Consider the following 18952-nt stretch of genomic DNA (forward strand, 5'->3'; position numbering starts at 1 on the left):
CCCCTTTTGTAGTTTAATATTCAGATGGAGCCTGGAGATCTCCCAAAATTGCAACTTATCTTCGCATGACAGAGACTGATTCCCTGGAGAAAATAGAGGGTGGACTGAGACTATGCTGAATCCACTTCCCAAACCCCACCTTCCCGAGGATCCCCCCTCAAATCTCCAGGAATTTCCCATCCCAGAGTTGGCAACCCTACCATTAACCATCACACCATTACTGTGAATATGCCATACATCAGCAGGGTACCTTTCCCGCCAGAAATGAACATCCATATTCAGGAAAGTCAAGTGGTAACAATTTACCTGGAATGGGCTGTATGTCTGAACATTTCTTGGGAAAACTTAGACACATAACACTAGCATGTCAAGGAGAGAATTCAGCCTAGCCTCCTCCTGAAATATATGTTTTCCCCTTTAAGGTTTTATAAATGCAGAGAAATTGGTCTCCGTAGGGGATCATTCAAACATGCAATAACATCCAGGTTTTAAATGACAGTTTAAGTGGCAGTTTGATTGCCTCCATTTTGCTAAGTGCTGCTATCTTGTATATTTTTTAATCTTACATTGTATTGTTGTGTTGCTGTTGTTTTAAAATAGTTGTGAGATGTAAAGTTTTTATTAATGTTTTTACTTGATGGAATCCACCACGAGCCTGACTGCGCAGGGAGGATGGAATAAAAGTCTAAAGTAATAAATAAATAAATAAATAAATAAATAAATAAATAAATAAATAAATAAATAAATAAATAAATAAATAAATAAATAAATAAATAACCTTTTAAAAAGGCATTTCTGGGGCTTTCTGAGAGCCAAGCTACAAGTGACACCTTACACAGGTTGGACACTTGTCACTTTACCTCAAGTTTTGATGTGAAATGTAGGCATCCTGGTTTTACAGCTTGACTCTCCATTACAGCTGCAAGACCAGGACGCCTACATTTCCCATCAAAACTTGAGGGAAGCTGACAAGTGTCCAACCTGCGTCATTCGTCACTTGTAGTTTGGCCCTCAGTGGAGGTATAAATCAAAGGGGGGGAAAGACAGGGGTCCCCAGTCTTGTCAAGCCTAGAGTCACTTTTATAATTTTGAGAACAGGGAACGGGCACTATCACAAAATAATAATAATATTTGATTTGTATACCACCCTTCAGGCCAACTTAACACCCACGCAGAGTGGTTTACAAAGTGTGTTATTATTGTCCTCACAACAATCACCCAGTGAGGTGGGTAGGGCTGAGAGAGCTCCGAGAAGCTGTGACTGACCCAAGGTCACCCAGCTGGCTTCAAGCTGGCTCTCCAGATTAGAGTCCTGCCGCTCTTAACCACTACACCAAAATGTCCACCATGGAGAGCTGGAGCCAATCAGAAAATGGCTGCTGTGTGGAGCCAGTCCCAAAATGCTGGGAAGTTGCAAGCCAAGTTTCCTGTTGTGAAGTCAGTTGTTTCTGCGTTCTCCTGCTCCAGTGAAGTGAAGGAAAGCCAGGATTGGCTCTTCACTTTGTGGAAGAGATAATTTGAAGAAGAAGTAAATGGGCACCAAGAAACCAGTCAGAGGGTGCCCACAGGTGACATTTTGGAAATCACTGCACAAGGGTATGCTTTAAAAAGATGGTCTCCTCGGATACCAGCTTTCATCGTCATGGTCTAGAACACTAGTCCATATGTGGAAGCTTGTTCACATGAGTATGGGCTCCTCTCCCATGCCACACTGGTGAGCATGTAAACAGGGCCTTAAAAGATGTTCTGGCTGAGAATGATTTGAAATGCCTCTTACTCAAAACAGGGAGACTGCAATGAAGAAATCAGAAGAAGATTGAGACTTGGAAGAGCAGCTCTGAAGGAGCTAGATAAGATCCTCAAAGATAAAGATGTCTCTCTGGGAACCAAGATCAAGATAATCCAGACTATGGTATTCCCCATTGCTATGTATGGATGTGAAAGTTGGACACAGTAAAGAAAGCTGACAGGAAGAAAATTGATTCATTTGAAATGTGGTGCTGGAGGAGAGTTTTGCAGATACCATGGACAGCAAAAAGACAAGTAAGTGGGTACTAGATCAAATCAAGCCTCAGAAGCTAAAATGACAAAACTGAGGCTATCATACTTTGGTCACATCATGAGAAGACAAGATTCTCTGGAAAAGTCAATGATGCTGGGGAAAGTGGAAGGCAGCAGGAAAAGAGGAAGACCTAAAGCGAGATGGCTTGACTCAATAAAAGAAGTGTCATCCTCCAGTTTGCAGGATCTGAGAAAGTCTGTTAAAGATAGGACGTTTTGGAGGTCTTTCATTCATTGAGTTGCCACAGGTCGAAGACCACTTGATGGCACATAACACACACACTTACCCAAAATCATTGTTTCAATTTTGCTTCTTCCTTTTATGAATTAGACCTTTGATTCTTTATTTCCATGCGCCTTTCTGTTTCCTGGCACCACATTTGTTCCGCAATGTTTCAACATTGGCATGTATCCTATCACTGAGCACAGCAAAACTGGAAGCATTTCTCCAAAAGCAGTAGATTCAGAGGAGTTAGCCGTGTTAGTCTGTAGTAGCAAAATCAAAAAGAGTCCAGTAGCACCTTTAAGACTCACCAACTTTATTGTAGCCTAAGCTTTTGAGAATCACAGTTCTCTTCATCAGATGCATCTGAGGAAGAGAGCTGTGGTTCTCGAAAGCTTATTCTACAATAAAGTTGGTTAGTCTTAAAGGTGCTACTGGACTCTTTTTGATTTTCCAAAAGAAGTGGCTCTTCCTCTGGCAAAAGAGCCACTTCTCTTGAGAGAAGGTTCCCAACTTTGCTGAGTAGAGTGGTCAGATACATGCTGCCATTTGTGCAACCAACCAACCAACCAACCAACCAACCAACCAACCAACCAACCAACCAACCATGGTTAAAATCAATTAAACAATCATGGTTAATTTTTTAAAAAAATTAATCAATTATGATTAAAACTTGTTAATGCAAGCCAAAAAAAGCAGAGAAAAAAATGTTGGCAACAATATTAATGAAAGAACCAAACTGGGAAATCTTCACCTTTTCCTGTTTTGGGCCCCAGTTAACTATAATATGGTATGATATGAAACAAGCTGTTATGACTCACCACCTTACCTGTCTCTGGTTTTCAGTTTCCAGCCTCAGCCGAGCTTCCACGCATCTTCGGGTCTCTAAGAAGGCTTGGCGCTGGGCTCGGTCCGATAGGTAGCTAATGAATATTCCAGCGGTGTTCATGCACATAAATATAACCGCTTGAGCTGCTATCTAGAAGAGACAAGGAGAGGGACCATAAATGAGATGGTCCATAGCACAATCCTATGTTGTTACTCCAATATGAGTCCACATTGGACTTAGACTAGCATAACTCTGGTCAAAATTTAATCACCATGGACTTGTCCTCCAAGCAGATTCCTGCTTTGAATGTTCCTTCACATTAAAAAAACTCCATGTGAGTAGAAAAAAGCTTTTTCCCTCTCTCTTTGAAAGTTTTAGTTACATTCATTCATATACAACCCGGTGAGGTAGGTTAGGCCGAGAGAATGTGGTTGGCCCAGGGCCACCCACAGAGCTTTCTTGTTGTGCTGTTCTTCTGTTTTCATGAAGTTTTTAATAAAAGAAAGCATTCCCAAGTGAGTGGTGTAGTCCACTCAGCTACTTCAGATCTCTGCCATGACATTCAGTGAGAAATTGGACTTATCTTGGATTCCCTATTATATACAAGAAAAACCCCAGGAAGGAATAGCACTTTGACAGAATTCCAAAGTTCAGGTACATTAAAAAAACACTTTAATACTCACTAGGGAATAAACCACTGACAGCAGGGACATGGGAAGACACCTTCTGCATGAAAACCCAGAAGTGACATCATGTCTTTCTAGGGGGGGGGGCAGCAATTCTGGGGTCCTGTCCTGGACTTTTGCCCAGGGTCCCAGAATCATTAAGACTGCCCTTACATGTACAGATCAGGAGAGTATTTTCCATGGTTTAATCTTCCCTAGGAACCATATCAGACCATACCATTATAAATAGGGATGTGCACTTTGGGTTTCCAATTTGGGTTTTTAACCTGAATTGGGCCTGATTTGGAAAGATTTGGTATTCCCGAATCGGCCCCAGCATTGCTGAACCAATTCGGGAATCCCAAAGCAAAGCTTCAAGTGGAGGAGTGAGGAATCATACCTGGCTCTCTAGATTAGAGTCCTGCCGCTCTTAAACACTGTACCAAACTGTAGCAAGCATAACTAATGAAAAAATAAACGTAGGTGTCTCAAAGTTAGCCATCTCCTTCAGGATAATTGGGGGAGTTGCAGTGCCAAAAATGAAGGGAATTGGAACATCTTTGCCCACATTACATGTACATCCCATCCTTACTCCAAAGAGCTCAAAGTGTCCTTGGGAGACAGTTTATCCTCATATGTTGGTAAGGCTGAGAGAGAGTCCCAGGCCAACAGACCTTTAGTGAACCTCATAGCCGTGCTGTGATTCAAGCTTGGGTCTCCCCACCAAGAAGTGGATCAGTATGCACATCTGGGCCCCACAGCCAGAACAGACTAGAATGGCAAATTAAGGGAATAAAATAATCTGTGGCATCCTTATTCAAGTCATAGAAACATATGATACTCCCTCTGTCTGGAGGATGATATATGTGTGAACTGGGGGCATTCCACTCCTGCTGAACCACAGATGATATTTGCAAATGCTGAGTCACAGGGCTGGAGTCAGGAACGGCTAGAAGCACAATTAGTCATATATTTATATATATAGCAGAACATTTTTTGAAATAAACAACGCCTGCTTCTCGTTTTCATGTAACAGAAGGACTGGAGACGAACCTGTACATTCCAACAGGTATTTGTCATTTTCATTTTACTTACTGCTCTCAGTTTATTTTTCTAAAGTTACATTTCACGCTTCCATTTTCTCCCTTTGGATTTATTCCTTTTTTAAAATTAGGAGTTTTATATAATAAAATTTATTTTTTATTTATTCCTGACTCTCTTCCTGTGATGAGTCCTTTTCCCCTGCTTAATTTTCAAACTGGATATGTTTTACCCTTGGGATGATATGCTTAAACCTCTGAGCTCTAGTTGAGAATTAAGCAGCTGTAGCTGCTGAAACTTCTGGATAATCTTCAAAGGACAGCCCCAGAGAGAGCTCATTACAGTAGTCTAGTCTTGAAGTCAAGGAGGTGTTTTATTTCATTTATTACCTCAAATATTTATTTTCTACCTTAACTTCTTTGGGCGGCTGACAAAGCAACATTAAGTTGCAAAGAAATAAGACACTGTGTAACTGTGTGTGTGTGTTATGTGCTGTCAAGTTGCCTCCGACCCATGGTGACCCTATGAATGAAAGACCTCCAAAATGTTCTATCATTAACAGACTTGCTCAGATCCTACAAACTGGAGGACATGGCTTCTTTGATTGCATCAAGCCATCTTGACTCAATCTTCCTCTTTTCCTACTGCCTTCCACTTTTTCCTAGCATTATTTACTTTTCAAGAGACTCTTGACTTCTCATGATGTGACTTATTTTTTGTTACTTTTTAAAAATGTAAACAGTAATTATCTGTGTGGGCTTCAAGCAAAAACAATGCCCAATGGTAGGGATGGGAAAGACAATGAAAGATAAAGTCTGGAGATGACAAGGGAAAACCCTCATGCCACAGCAAATTATTGTTATGTCATCTTTCCTTCAAGGAGCACAGGGCAGCATTCACAGTCTCAACCATCATTTCATTTTGCAACAATGCTGAGAGGTTGCTTAGGCTGAGAAAGAGAGAGTCTAAACCACAGAAAGCAGTAAATTTCATAGCTGTGTTAGTCCTCCCATTTACCTACACGGGATGGGCAATTACCTACACCCAGCCTGATTTCCCACCCTCAAAGAATTGAAGAGTGGGAGAAAAAATGGCCCCCATATAGTGACATTGTAAAGAATTTCCCCTAGACTGAATGATGAAGACTATAGACAGTAGCAGAGGCAGTAGGGTTATCAAACAACTGATGGGAGTCAGGGGGGGGCAGGGATGTGGAGAGGTACCATTGATGATGGAACAGCATCTCTTCCGGAAAAAAACCAGAAATGACACCATGCCTCTCTAGGAATTGCCACAAACTCTATGGTAAAACCATGGCATTTTCTGTGATTCCTATAGAGGATTCCTAGAGAGGATTGGCAATTCCTAGAGCCAACTGGTGTAACTTTCAGATTGTCCCCAGAAGTGACATCATGTAATTCCCTTAATAGCATTTTGTTTGTTTTTCTACCATTGCTCAGAGAGAGTCGTTGGCAGCAGGTCCTAGCAACTCTGTGAAGCAGAGTGCCATTCGGAAGTGACATCACATCCTCCTAAATTCTACCCTACTTTGGTCAGATAAGCCCCACAGGTGGGCCAGTATTGCAGCTATGAAAACAGGTATGGACAACAGGTAAACTGGTTGCCTGGTAATAGCACAAAGGGAGAACTTGGTGGCCACCTTCAGCAAATATTCATCAGACTAGGAGACAGAAGACAATTGGTGAACTTTATCATTCAATAGTTATGGGTTCAGTCCTCAAAGGCTTGCTCTTTGGTGTTCTTCCTGAGGGGTTTTATCTTGAGGGACTAAATGTCTGAAAGGTAGTGAACTTGATAGCAGAGTGGGGATTTGAATCTGTGCCTTCCAATCTGACGCTCTAACTGTAAGGATCTTGCCACTATTTGGCGCAGAGTGGTAAGCTGCAGTACTGCAGTCCAAACTCTGCTCACGACCTGAGTTCGATCCTGGCAGAAGCTGGGTTCAGGTAGCCAGTTCAAGGTTGACTCGGCCTTCCATCCTTCCAAGGTCGGTAAAGTGAGTACCCAGGTTCGTGGGGGTAAAGTGTAGATGGCTGGGGAAGGCAATAGCAAACCACCCCGTAAAAAAAGTCTGCCAAGAAAACTTCATGATGTGACGTCCCCCCATGGGTCAGTAATGACTCAGTGCTTGCACCTTTACCTACCTAATGTAAAATCCTAGTATCAAGATCTAACGATCTTTGTTAGGAACAAGGTACATACGAAAAACAGTTACAAATATACTTCAGGGATAACTAGTTTTCCTCCCCTTTTGTGGAGGTGAACGTTCAGGCTCAAGGCTTATCAACCAGGCTCCAGCTGCACAACCTTGACAGGGCAGCCCAGCGGCACCACTCCCACTCTGGACCCCATGGCAGATGCCAACATCTTGACACTAACTCCTTCACCACATCAAGCCCATAGTCAATATCACGCTAGTTTTCTTGCTTCTTCTTAAATTATCCTGTCTCTGGGCAAACTGACATACCTCCATCGCTTTGGCTGCAACCCTACTACATGCCCTGGAGAATATGCCTAGGTAGGCATTCTGCTTTTATTTCCAAGACCTCCAAGAATTATGCTACTTGTTCCCCATGCTCCCCAACTAGACTGTTATACCAAAAAAAGTGCCACTTCATGCTTTCGACTTCCACAAAAATCTCTTCCTTACAACCCTCACCTCCAATTTCCTTAGGCACTTCTGTACTAAATTTTTTTCTACAAAATTTCAACTGGGCCAAACTTCACTGCTTCATCTTTCTACCCCCCTTGCCGGGTTTACTCCCCGTGAGTGCAAGCTGTTTAAACAGCCATAAAGAACGGGAGATAGACTCGTGAAATGATTCGGTGGAGCACTCGAGGGACCCTTGGGGGATTTTTTAAAAAAATACAACGCAATTTACAGAAGATGAATTGAATTGAACAGAACAAAGAGAAACTGCCGTCTCAGCACCGAGAGAGTCGTCTGTTTTATGGCTCAGGTTTACATACTCCTCATTAAATCTAAATACAATTCATCAACTTGCCTCCGAAACATCGTTTCTGTATGCCCCTCCTACCTCCCCCGCCTCTTAAATGGGTAAAATAAACATTAATTTGCTCCTTTCCCCCTAATTTAGTGCTGTCACACAGGCATGGAGAGATATAAGATATAAATAGCTCTTTATTACGGCATGTCTGAGACTTTGCACTGCAGCCTAACTGGCACATTTATCATGGATTCATCGGAACAGAAAGAAGATAAAGTATGTTTTAAGGCAGGGAATGTTTGATTTCACTCAGGGTAGATCCAGAAAACTGTCCCAGCTCATCAACCAGGAAAAGGTACAGACCTGTCTGGGGAAAAGGAAGCTGAAACGGCGTGTGAAGTGTAGTCTTATTTACTCATTTATTTTAGGGCATTTTGGTGCCACCCCTCCAGAGTGCCACTTGAGGTTGGGACAGTTCTAGTAAGCTTGAGGCCTGGGCAAAATGTGGCCCCAGAATCATGGACAGGGGGCATGACCCCCTTTGCACCCTCTCCTTACTGCCCAACTCATTGTTGGAACAGACATGACTCACTATACTTGGACACTGTTGAGGGGGGGAGGCTATTTTTCCTTTTACATTAGAAGTAGAATGTGTATTTGTGTTATCCCATTCTTTGTCTTATCTAGCAGCTTCTGACTCCTCCTTCTTTTTCTGTGCTTTTTGTTCTCTCTCTCCTTGTTGTCTTGCAAGGAGAAAGATGGTTTTGCAGAGCTCTTCTGTGCAGGCTTGCAAGAGGCACACCCATACAACCACTCACATGCAGCTGGATCAGCTGGCTACTTACAACAGGGAATATTGTTATTCGGATTAGGTTTCTCTGTGTTTTCTTCTGCTGCCACAAAAATGGAAGTGAACGTGAATCAGTTTCAATCAAAGTCAGTTTCAACTGTTGCAATATACTGGCTTGGAGAGCGTTTCGCCACATGTGATGCCACGCTCTCCTGACTGCGACTTCACTACATCAATGAAGAGATATCCCCAATATGCATTGCCGCCGCTGCCTGACAATCAAGCAGTGAACACACCCTCATGTCCCCTACCACCCAGCTCATTGTCACCACCAGTGCTGCCTGACAGTCCGACAGTAAATGGTCAGTATTTCTGGTGCTATAAGCCCTTCGTTTTCTTGCCAGCTGTGGGAGGATGGGGGCAGGGGGAGGCAGGGCAGCTCAGTGTCCAGGGGCACGTCCAGCATGTCCCTCCTCCATAGGGATGCTAGCTCCCTGATTGGAGTGGAGGAACCCTGGCTCCACCATTTGCCCCCTCACCTGGCGGGGGGTGGGGGCAGTAGGTCAGGAACCTCCAGAGCACAGGGCTAAATGGTGCATGCATGCTCTGGAGGCCCCAGTGATGCACTTCTGGTTGAAAACTGGACGCTACGGGGTCTCAGCAGGGCCAAATCAGTCCCAAACATAGCAAAAATGCAGGCCATAAAACAACTATCAAGATAACGTATTTCAAGTCTAAGTTTTTTCCTGGCACCCACAACACAACATGGAAGGCACCAAGGAATCCTAAAGGGGGAGGGCATTCCAAAGGTGAGGGGTCATCACTGAAAATGCCCTGTTTCTAGTGGCTACCTCCCTCACTCCTGGAGGCTGCTAACCTCCTAGAAGGGGATCCCCCACCCCCAGGTCTCACTGTCCACCACTGCTGTAAGTGCCAGTGGAAGAAAAATTACAAAGAAAACTAAGGTCTTGTCTGCTTACAGGAAGTTCATACCATAGAATTCTGGCAATTCGGGTTGCTCTAGGAAACACTCTACAGGAAAGAAGTTCTTACATAGTTTCCTGATAGATTTAGGAATCACCAGAACTCTGTGATAACAACTTCCTTTAAGTAGAGAAGGCCTTATTTTTCTTGTTAATTTTTTCTCCCAGGACACTGCTTCCACAAACACTCCCTCCAGTTACCAGGCACCAGCAGCCCTAAGCAGAATCTTAGGCATGGACACACACAAACATTAAGATGTCTTATACTGAATTCAACCCGTATTGTCTACTCAGACTGGCAGCTGCTCTCCAGAGTCTCAGTCTTTTGCATCATCTACTGCTTGATCCTTTTTATTGGGAGATTCCAGGGATTGAGTCTGGGATGTTCTGTGTGCCAAGTAAGGGTTATTCCACTCAGGGCTTTATTTCTGGGAAAAGAGGTGGTGGAACTCAGTGGTGGAACTCAGGACCGCACAATGATGTCACTTTGGGTTAGCTGGAAGAAGGGGGGAGTTTTTTAAAGTTTAAATTGCTCTTGGGGGAAAATGGTCACATGGCTGGTGTCCCCGCCCCATGATCTCCAAACAGAGGGGAGTTTAGGTTGCTCTCGGCACCAGTGGCGAGGAGGGCAATCTAAACTCCCCTCTGCCTGGAGATCAGGGGGTGGGGCCACCGGCCATGTGACCATTTTCAAGAGGTGCCAGAACTCCGTTCCACCACGTTCCTGCTGAAAAAAAGCCCTGATTCCACTGCAGCTCTTCCCAATGGGTGCTCAGCTCTTTTTAAATGAAGATTTGGAACTGCAGAGTGGTTTGTGATTCTAGTCTGTGCATACAGTATGTGCCGTTTCCATATGCTCCTGCATTTTCTTTGTGAGCAGGCACATAATATGTTGAGAAAAATTTCCTCAGAGTTGGGAAGCTGACCACATAAACACAGAAGAGAGTTATATACAAGCAAACATAAAAACAGTTTGCACATGACTTGGATTTTAGGACTCCATGTGTGTTCTTTTGGGAAAATGAGCAGTGAACAAAATCAGTGTTATAACCAGGGCTTTTTTTTCAGCGGGAACGCGGTGGAATGGAGTTCCAGCACCACTTGAAAATGGTCACATGGCCAGTGGCTCCGCCTCCTGATCTCTAGACAGAGAGATCAGCAGCAATCTAAACTCCCCTCTGTCTGGAGATCAGGGGGCAGGGCCACCAGCCATGTGACCATTTTCGCCCAGGGCTATTTAAACTTAAAAAAACTCTCCCCTTGTTCCAGCTGACCCAAAGTGATGTCATTGTGCAGTCCTGAGTTCCACCACCTCTTTTCCCAGAAAAAAATGCCCTGGTTATAATTATCCCTACAGTTCAGCTCGAAAGCTGGGTCTGAGAGGAGTGGCTTACCCAAAGCCACTTGCTGAGCTTGTGGCAGTAGTGGGATTCAAACCAGCAAAGTGCAGGTTTGCAGACCAACCCCTATGCTACCACAGTTGGAATGCCAATCATCTGAAAAGGATTCAAATCTTGGAAAGCTAAGGATAATCAACACTGACATATGTTACTGGGGGATTCTGAGAATTACTGAGAAATATTTTAAGTGAAGTGCCTTATACAGTCCAAAGGTTTAAGCATTATTCATTCTGCTTTGAAACAGAATGAACAGATTTAGATGTGTTTTTTTTAAAAAAAAAACCTCAAAGGTGTAAATTAAAGGATTTGCTTTAGCAAATCAATCATTCATGCGTTTGGCTAATGAATCATTCATACTCTTAGCCAATAAATCATTCATGCTATTGCTTTAAGACAAGTGGAGGAGAGGTATTTGGCAACCTGGGTCACAAGTCAAGTGGTCAGTGTGAGATCTCTTGGCAGTCTGGTGTGCAGTGATGTATGGTTCCTGCCACTCTCCCATGCTATGGGGAGGCTTTGCAAAATGAAGCCCAGAGTCAGCAGCAATGAAGCTTTGGAAAGAAGAGGGCAGGCTGGACTCTCTTGTCTCAAGGGAAAATGGGGCAGAGTAGTAGAAGCTGATGTGCTGAGTATAGAAAGTCCTGGGTTCAATCGGTGCAGGTATTAGGACTGTCTGCCAGGACTTCAGAGAGCCATCACCTGGCAGAGGAGGCTGTTTTGAACTAGGGAGACCAACTCTGCAATCCTACACCAACCAGGGCTTTTTTTCAGCTGGAACGCGGTGGAACGGAGTTCCGGAACCTCTTGAAAATGGTCACATGGCCGGTGGCCCCGCCCCCTGATCTCGAGACAGAGGGGAGTTTAGATGGCCCTCTGCACCGTGGAGGGCAATCGAAACTCCCTCCCATGGTGCAGAGGGCAATCTAAACTCCACTCAGGGCCAAGCTACGCATGACGGATGACACTTGAACAGCAAGTGTATTTCTCCCTGTTCACTTGCCCTCCACTCAATCCACTTGCCGTTCAAGTGTCATTCGTCATGTGTAGCTTGGCCCTCAGTCTGAAGATCAGGGGGCGGGGCCACCAGCCACGTGACCATTTTCTCTGAGGGCAACCCACTGAGTTCCACCACCTCTTTTTCCAGAAAAAAAGCCCTGGTGCCAACTAAAATGAATGGGCTTAGACCAGAGTGACCCTGTACAGGATTGCACTGCAAGTATCTGACTTTATATGTTTACGATTCCTGCCCTTAAGCATAACTGCCCAAATCCCTTTCGTTCACTGGCATGAGCCGATTCTATTTGTCCAAACAGTACAAGATTTGGGTTTTTTAAAACGATCCTGGAAAATAAGACAATGTTTGAAAACTGACAAATTCAGACAATCATATTACTCTAGTGTAAAACCATTCACTCAGGGCGAAGCTACAAGTGACGAATGACACTTGAACGGCAAGTGTATTTCTCCCTGTTCACTTGCCCTCCACTCAATCCACTTGCTGTTCAAGTGTCATTCGTCACTTGCAGCTTGGCCCTCAGTGGACACAGCATTCCATGCAAGTTCCAGATGGTTGGCAGGAGAGGAAAATGGAGGGAGCAATAGAGCACCCTGACATGCTAACGTCACTCCCTGTCACTAGGGATGCTCTAATATTTGGGCAAGACTCTAAGAGTTTTGCCTAGATGCTAGAGCATCTGCAGAGACATGCCGATGCCTGAGGAGTGACATTAGCGCATTGCCATTGAGCTGCCCCCACCCTCCGGTAATTCCAGGCTTGAACTCCTATTCCATGATTGTCAATTACATGCTTGTCTATGCTTTAGTTGTACTTTACAATTGAGATAACCTTTTTCCCCATATGCTTTTGGAATTTCCTTGGGGCTTTCCTATATGGGCCGGCTAAAGGCATTCTGCCCACCTTCTGTGCAGTCCGAGCTTAGGCTTCCCATCAACCCAACTGGGTCATGGAATTACCAGCCTCCCAGTCCGAATGTCCTACCCCAGAGGAATCGAGGCGTGGAAGAAAAAATGGCCCTAACACAGTGTGATGGTGGAAAGCGCCATCAAGTCATAGGCTGCTTTTGGCAACCCTGTAGGGTTTTTTAGGCAGGAGACTTCAGAAGTGGCTTGCCATTGTTTGCCTCTGCACAGCAACCGAGGACTTCCTTGGTGGTCTCCCATCAGGGTACTAATCAGCTTTGGAGATAATAATATAATTAGGGATGTGCATTTCGGCTTTCTGAAAGCCGAAAGAAAGCCGAAACAGCTTTAGGTTACACAGCAGGGGGGGAACACCAAAGGGCATGGAAGCAGTATCTTACACAAAAATAACACAACTCACTTCACATTAAAGAATCACCCCAAAAAACTGCTGTCAAAAGCACTTTATTTCTGTAACTGCTTTAGGTCACACAGTAGGAAGGCACAACAGAGCAGGAAAGCAGTGTACTACACAAAAATAACACAACTCACTTCACATCAGAGAATCACACAAACACAATTGCTGTCAAAAACGGTGAAGTGGGTTGTATTATTTTGTGTAGTACATTGCTATCATGCCCTGTTGTGCCCTCCTACTGTGTAACCTAAAGCTGTTCAAGAAATAGTGTTTTTGCCAGGAATTGTGCTTTTGTGATTCTCTGATGTTAAGTGAGTTGTGTTGTTTTTGTGTAAGATAGTGCTGCCATGCCCTTTGGTGTTCCCCCCTGCTGTGTAACCTAAAGCTGTTCAAGAAATAAAGTGTTTTTGACAGGAATCATGCTTTGTGATTCTCTGATGTTAAGTGAGTTGTGTTATTTTTCTGTGTGGGGGACTGCTGGTGTAATGTGTCATTATGCTTTGCCTACTTGTACTTTGGAAGGGAGAAAATAATTTTTTAAAAACTTTATTTTGTGTTGTTCTTGTTTTATTCTTTGTTGTGCAGTTGGTTCCCATCATAGGGAACAATGGGGCTGGCTGGCCAGCCATCACTGTAGGTGGTGGGGGAATTTGAGGGAGGGTGTCTGTGGTTCAGGTGCTCTTTCACAGGGACCAGCTGGCACTCAGAAGTGTGCCCACCATTGTGGCACCCCTGGGCTGTGCAGAATTGCCCAGGGAAAGAGAGTTTAGAAGTTCCCAGCATAGGGAACAAAGGGAGAGGGCTGGCCTTTGCCAGCCTGTTCCTGGGGTTATGGGTGTGGGGCAGGTGGGGGTGGATTTGGGTCTGTGAGGGGCTAATGTGGGGATTTGGGTCTGTGTGTGGCAGCTGGGGGGGAATTGGGTTTGTGTGGGGCTGTAGGGGGTGGACTTTGGGGGCTGAGAGGACCTACTTGGGGAGGCCATGAAATGCCCCCCCCCAAGTGGGAGCAGTCTGAGCCTTGGTGGGGGGTGGGAGGAAGGGTGGGAGAAGGGCCCCACAGGGCTGGGGGGCATTTTGCATGCAAAATGCCACCCCTGGCAAGACAAGCCTCCCCCAGCTGTCAGTGGTAGAGAATGAGATTAGAGCACCTACTTGGGGAGGCCATGAAATGGCCCCCCCAAGTGGGAGCAGGCTGAGCCTTGGTGGGGGGTGGGAGGAGGGGTGGGAGAAGGGCCCCTGAGGGCTGGGGGGCATTTTGCATGCAAAATGCCACCCCTGGCAAAGGAAGCCTGCTTCTTCATTTTTTCCCCATAGGAAATAATGAAGAAGATGAGCAGCAGCATGCTAACAATATGCTGCTCCTTCGCTTTCTTATGGGAGGATAGGGGGACCTGCTTTGGGGGGCCATAACATGGCCCCCCAAAGTCCAATCGGTCTGAAACTTGGAGGGTTTGTAGAGAGGGGTTAGAGGAAGGTTCTCACCAATTTTGGGCTGATTCGGTGGGAAAATGCCTCCCCCAGACGTCCGGGAAGACGCCGGAGGCATTTTCCCATTGAAAAAGCCGAAAGCCGAAAGTAAGCCGAAAGCCGAAAGCCGAAACGGCTGGCCGTTTCGGCTTTCGGCTTATACGAAAGAGAATCCTCTTTCGGCTTTCTGCTTTCTGCTTTAGCCGAAAATTTTTGGCTTGCACACCCCTAAATATAATAATAACATTCGATTTCTATACTGTCCTTCAGGACAACTTAATCCCCACTCAGAGCAGTTTACAAAGTATGTCATTATTATCCCCACAACAAGACACCCTGTGAGGTGGGTGGGGCTGAGAGAGCTCCTGAGAGACGGCAGTGACTAGCCCAAGGTCACCCAGCTGGCTTCAAGTGGAGGAGCGGGGAATCAAACCCGGTTCTCCAGATTAGAGTCCTGCTGCTCTTAACCACTACACCAAACTGGCTCTGACAAGGTCAGGCCAGCCCAGGCCTGTACAGGCCAAGGTCTAATACAGTGACACTCTAGGACTTTCTCCCTGTCTCTATGGCAAACAGAAGTATTATCACATCCTCCAACCTCCCCAGGCACCATCTCCCAAATGTTCTGGCATTTAACAAAGCAGTGTTGGGAATGCTACTGTAATTGGGTCCCTTACCTCTGAAGCCTACCTTGGATCTAGGCAGCAATTGCACATTGAAGAGGCTTGCACAGTCATCCTAGCCTTCTACAAGTTAGGCTCCAGAGGCAGCTTCTCTGAATGTCATCTTGGACCTAGGCAGCAGTCGCTGGAATATGGACTGCAAGGTCTGACATTTGGTCATTATGGGGTTAATGTGTTTACCCAGTGTGCTATTGTTTGTATTGACCTGGAAGGGAAACCTGGCAGAGAGCAGAGAGCCTAATCTAATTTAAAGCCCAGGAAAACTAAGATATGTTTGTAAACTACGGTTGGTGAATTGATCAGGTGATTTCCTTCCTAGGGTCAAGAGGAAGATCACCATAACTGGTGTGATATCTCAGTCTAAGTTTGTACTTCGTCATTTCAAATTGTATTTCTTTGTTTTGTAGCAACCCCATGCAACTTTTCCCTTTAGAAGTAAACTTTTCGTAAAATCAAGCAAAGCATCTGACTTTCTATTGATTCAAGATCCATTGCAACTTTGAATTTAAACTATTTTTAACCCTTTTCCTAACAGCAGTGATATAATTATGGGAGGTGATGACAAGTGAAAGCCATTGTTTCCTCTCGCATCACCAACCAGCTTCTGTTGGTTTGGTACTCTGAACTGGCTAACTGCAATACTTGGGTGGTGAATCAGTCCTTCTAAGACCTTAGAATGCAAGGAATGTTCTCTTCCCTTCTTCCCTCCTCATCTGATCTTTGTGCATCCTTCCAAGACAAAGCCAGGGACCTTCAATATGTTCTTAGTTTTGTCATAAATGTAGAGAGCCAGGGCTATTTATGAACCCTTGCTCTGGAGAATTAATGGAAACTAACTCAATCGATTGAATTAAGCCCCTTTATCAGTTGTCTGGAAGCTAAAAGCTCTTATCTCTTTTGAATCCACAAAGAAGGCAAATGGCAGATAAAATCAAATTTGCATTTACGAGATATCCTTCATGCCAGGACTTCTGGGCACTTAGAAAAGTCAGCTGTAAAGGGAGGGGGGGAAAGAAGCACCAAAGTCTATACATTATGATAGAACTGAAGTCAAAGTAGGTAAGGCCATTTCAGATTTGAAAATGGCCTTTAATCCAATGCTGTTCCCTTTTACCTGCTGCCTTTCGTGCAGCGTATATTAAGGAGCTTTGCTAGACGAGATAAAAATGGAAATGGTGATTTGAGTAAGTCAGAAAGCAGAAACGCTTTGGCAAAAATGACAACATCGTGTGCACAAGGCCTTGCTTTGCTCATATATAGATGTTGTCACCAAAAAGCTAATTTGCAGCCAAGGCTTTGGGTGAGCCCAGTGGGCTTTTCCCCCCCACTTAATTGGCTGACCACCCCTACAAAGTCCTTAAGAAACTTTCTGAAAACTTTTACAACATGCAATCTTTGAAGAATCTCAACTCCCACACTCTCTTGGTATACAGAATTAAATAAGACTTTCTATAAAGCTGTTTCTATGAAGCTGTGTCATTATAAGCATTCTTCAACCTGGATGTAATTGTTAAAAATAAATAAATAATAAATCAATACAATGAAATATGAGGGAGGGTGCAGGGCCATGGTTCTGTAGTATGACTTCTGGGCCAGCCATGTTTCCATCCAGCTGGGCTGATGGAGGAGGCCAAGCTGATTGGAAGAGAGGTGACACAGCATGTCTGGATATGGAGCTGGGCAGAAACTGGGCAAAAGTTTTCTGAATCATTCAAGCCCTGTGTTTTCTCAGTCCCAAGCTGCGAACCTGACTTTTCAAGGGAAGTGTAACCCCATCCAAAACTGGAGAGATCTCAAGTCCGTGATCTGCCCAGGGCCGTATTGTATTATTCATAAGGCTGACTAGGCCGAAGCCTAGGATCCCTGCAGGGACTAGGGGCCTGTCCATTTTTTTTTTGCTGAGGCACACCCCACATAAATTACAATTAACTGATTCTCTTATATAACCTCTATTAATAATTAACTGCTTCCTTATCGAAGTGAAACACTTATATTAAAACAATTATCCATAAATACTATATTTTAAATAAATAATAAAAATGTTACTCACTTCAAAATAATACAGTATTGAACAAGTATACCCCCAAAATGTGCTTTCCTGAAGAGTTCTGCTCGCGCAATAAAAATATTTTAAAAATTGTGAATAGAATTCTTCAGGAGACCCTCAAAATGGATATAGGGCTACGTACTGCGGTCTAGTACCTACCCTACCAGGACAGGGTTGCTAGCCTCAAGGTGGTAAGCTGGAGATCTCCCAGAATTACAACTGATCTCCGGGCAACACAGATCACTTCCCCTGGAGAAAATGGCAGCTTTGGAGGATGGAGTCTATGGCAATATACCCCACTGAGGCCCCTCCCCTCCACAAACCCCACCCTCTCCAAGCTCCACCCCCCCCAAATTTCCAGGAATTTCCCAACCTGGGCCTGGCAACCCTACTACCAGGATCAGGCTGTCAGCTGTAGTGGGGTGAAAGTCTGAAGAGCTGGAGGTGGTCTGAAACACCTGAAAGCCTAGGAGCCCAGCCATGGGTCAATACGGCCCTGAATCTGCCTTTCTACTAACCCAACGAACTTCTATCTCATCAAGATTCAGTTTTACCTCATTTACCTCGTATCCAGCCCATAACTGACTCCAAGAACCTTGATAGCAACTTCAGAACTAGGTGGTGATGAAAGGTAGAACTGGGTATCTGGGTTTATACCCATTTCCAATTTCTGTAACCCGTACCCTATTGTATTTATTCATTGACTGCCCTAGCAGCTATTCTCGCACTGCGTAATCCACCTTGGGTCTCAGCAAGAAAGAGACTATAAATTAAATTAACATTGTAGGGCTCAGGGAGGGGTATTTTTTCCAAAACAGGTCTACTCACTGCCTCATTGAGCATGGGCAGCACAATTCCTGCTCTCAGAGAAGGAATCACCACTCCTCTTACCCACTTGGCCAGTCCCCCTCTGGCAGGGGTCAAGAACAAATACAGCAGGTCTCACTTTTACAAAAGTCCTGTTTGTGGGGCTCCAAAAACTGAAAGGTATCCATGTAAAATAGACAAGAAGGTGCCACAAGAATATCGTCTAAATATGCATTCACGCCAGCATTTAACTCAGAGCCAATCTAGGCAATTCTGTCTGCAAAGTAAATTGCAAATAGATCACTGCAGGCCGTCCAATGGTCACAGTCCAATTCTATGGCACTATGATATAAAGCCCTGACCTGCATAGCCAAGGTGAGCCCGATCTCATCAGATCTCAGAAGCTAAGCAGGGTCAGCCTTGGTTAGTAATTGGATGGGAGACCGCCAATAAAGACCAGGGTTGCAGAGGCAGGCAATGGCAAACCACCTCTCTTAGTCTCTTGCCATGAAAACTCCACCAGGGATCGCCATAAATCAACTCTGACTTGAGGGCACTCTCCACCGCCACCATGATATAAAAGCCCCCAAATCACATGAAACATCTCAGCTGGATGATTACATGCAGACTCGATGGAGATGGGGAAATA

At 44.7% G+C, this 18952-nt stretch overlaps 1 protein-coding gene across 1 annotated transcript in view; it reads right to left on the reverse strand.

Moving 5' to 3' along the window:
• The window catches only part of ADCY8 (adenylate cyclase 8), a 177104-nt gene that overhangs the window by 116569 nt on the left and 41583 nt on the right, over nucleotides 1–18952 (reverse strand). Inside the window, exon 2 of the mRNA XM_054985744.1 lies at nucleotides 3114–3263. Coding sequence (XP_054841719.1) covers nucleotides 3114–3263 — 150 coding nt within the window. The remainder of the gene's footprint in view (nucleotides 1–3113; nucleotides 3264–18952) is intronic.

The sequence above is a fragment of the Eublepharis macularius genome, chromosome 7 (assembly GCF_028583425.1).
Source record: "Eublepharis macularius isolate TG4126 chromosome 7, MPM_Emac_v1.0, whole genome shotgun sequence".
In the NCBI taxonomy this organism is placed as follows: Eukaryota; Metazoa; Chordata; class Lepidosauria; order Squamata; family Eublepharidae; genus Eublepharis; species Eublepharis macularius.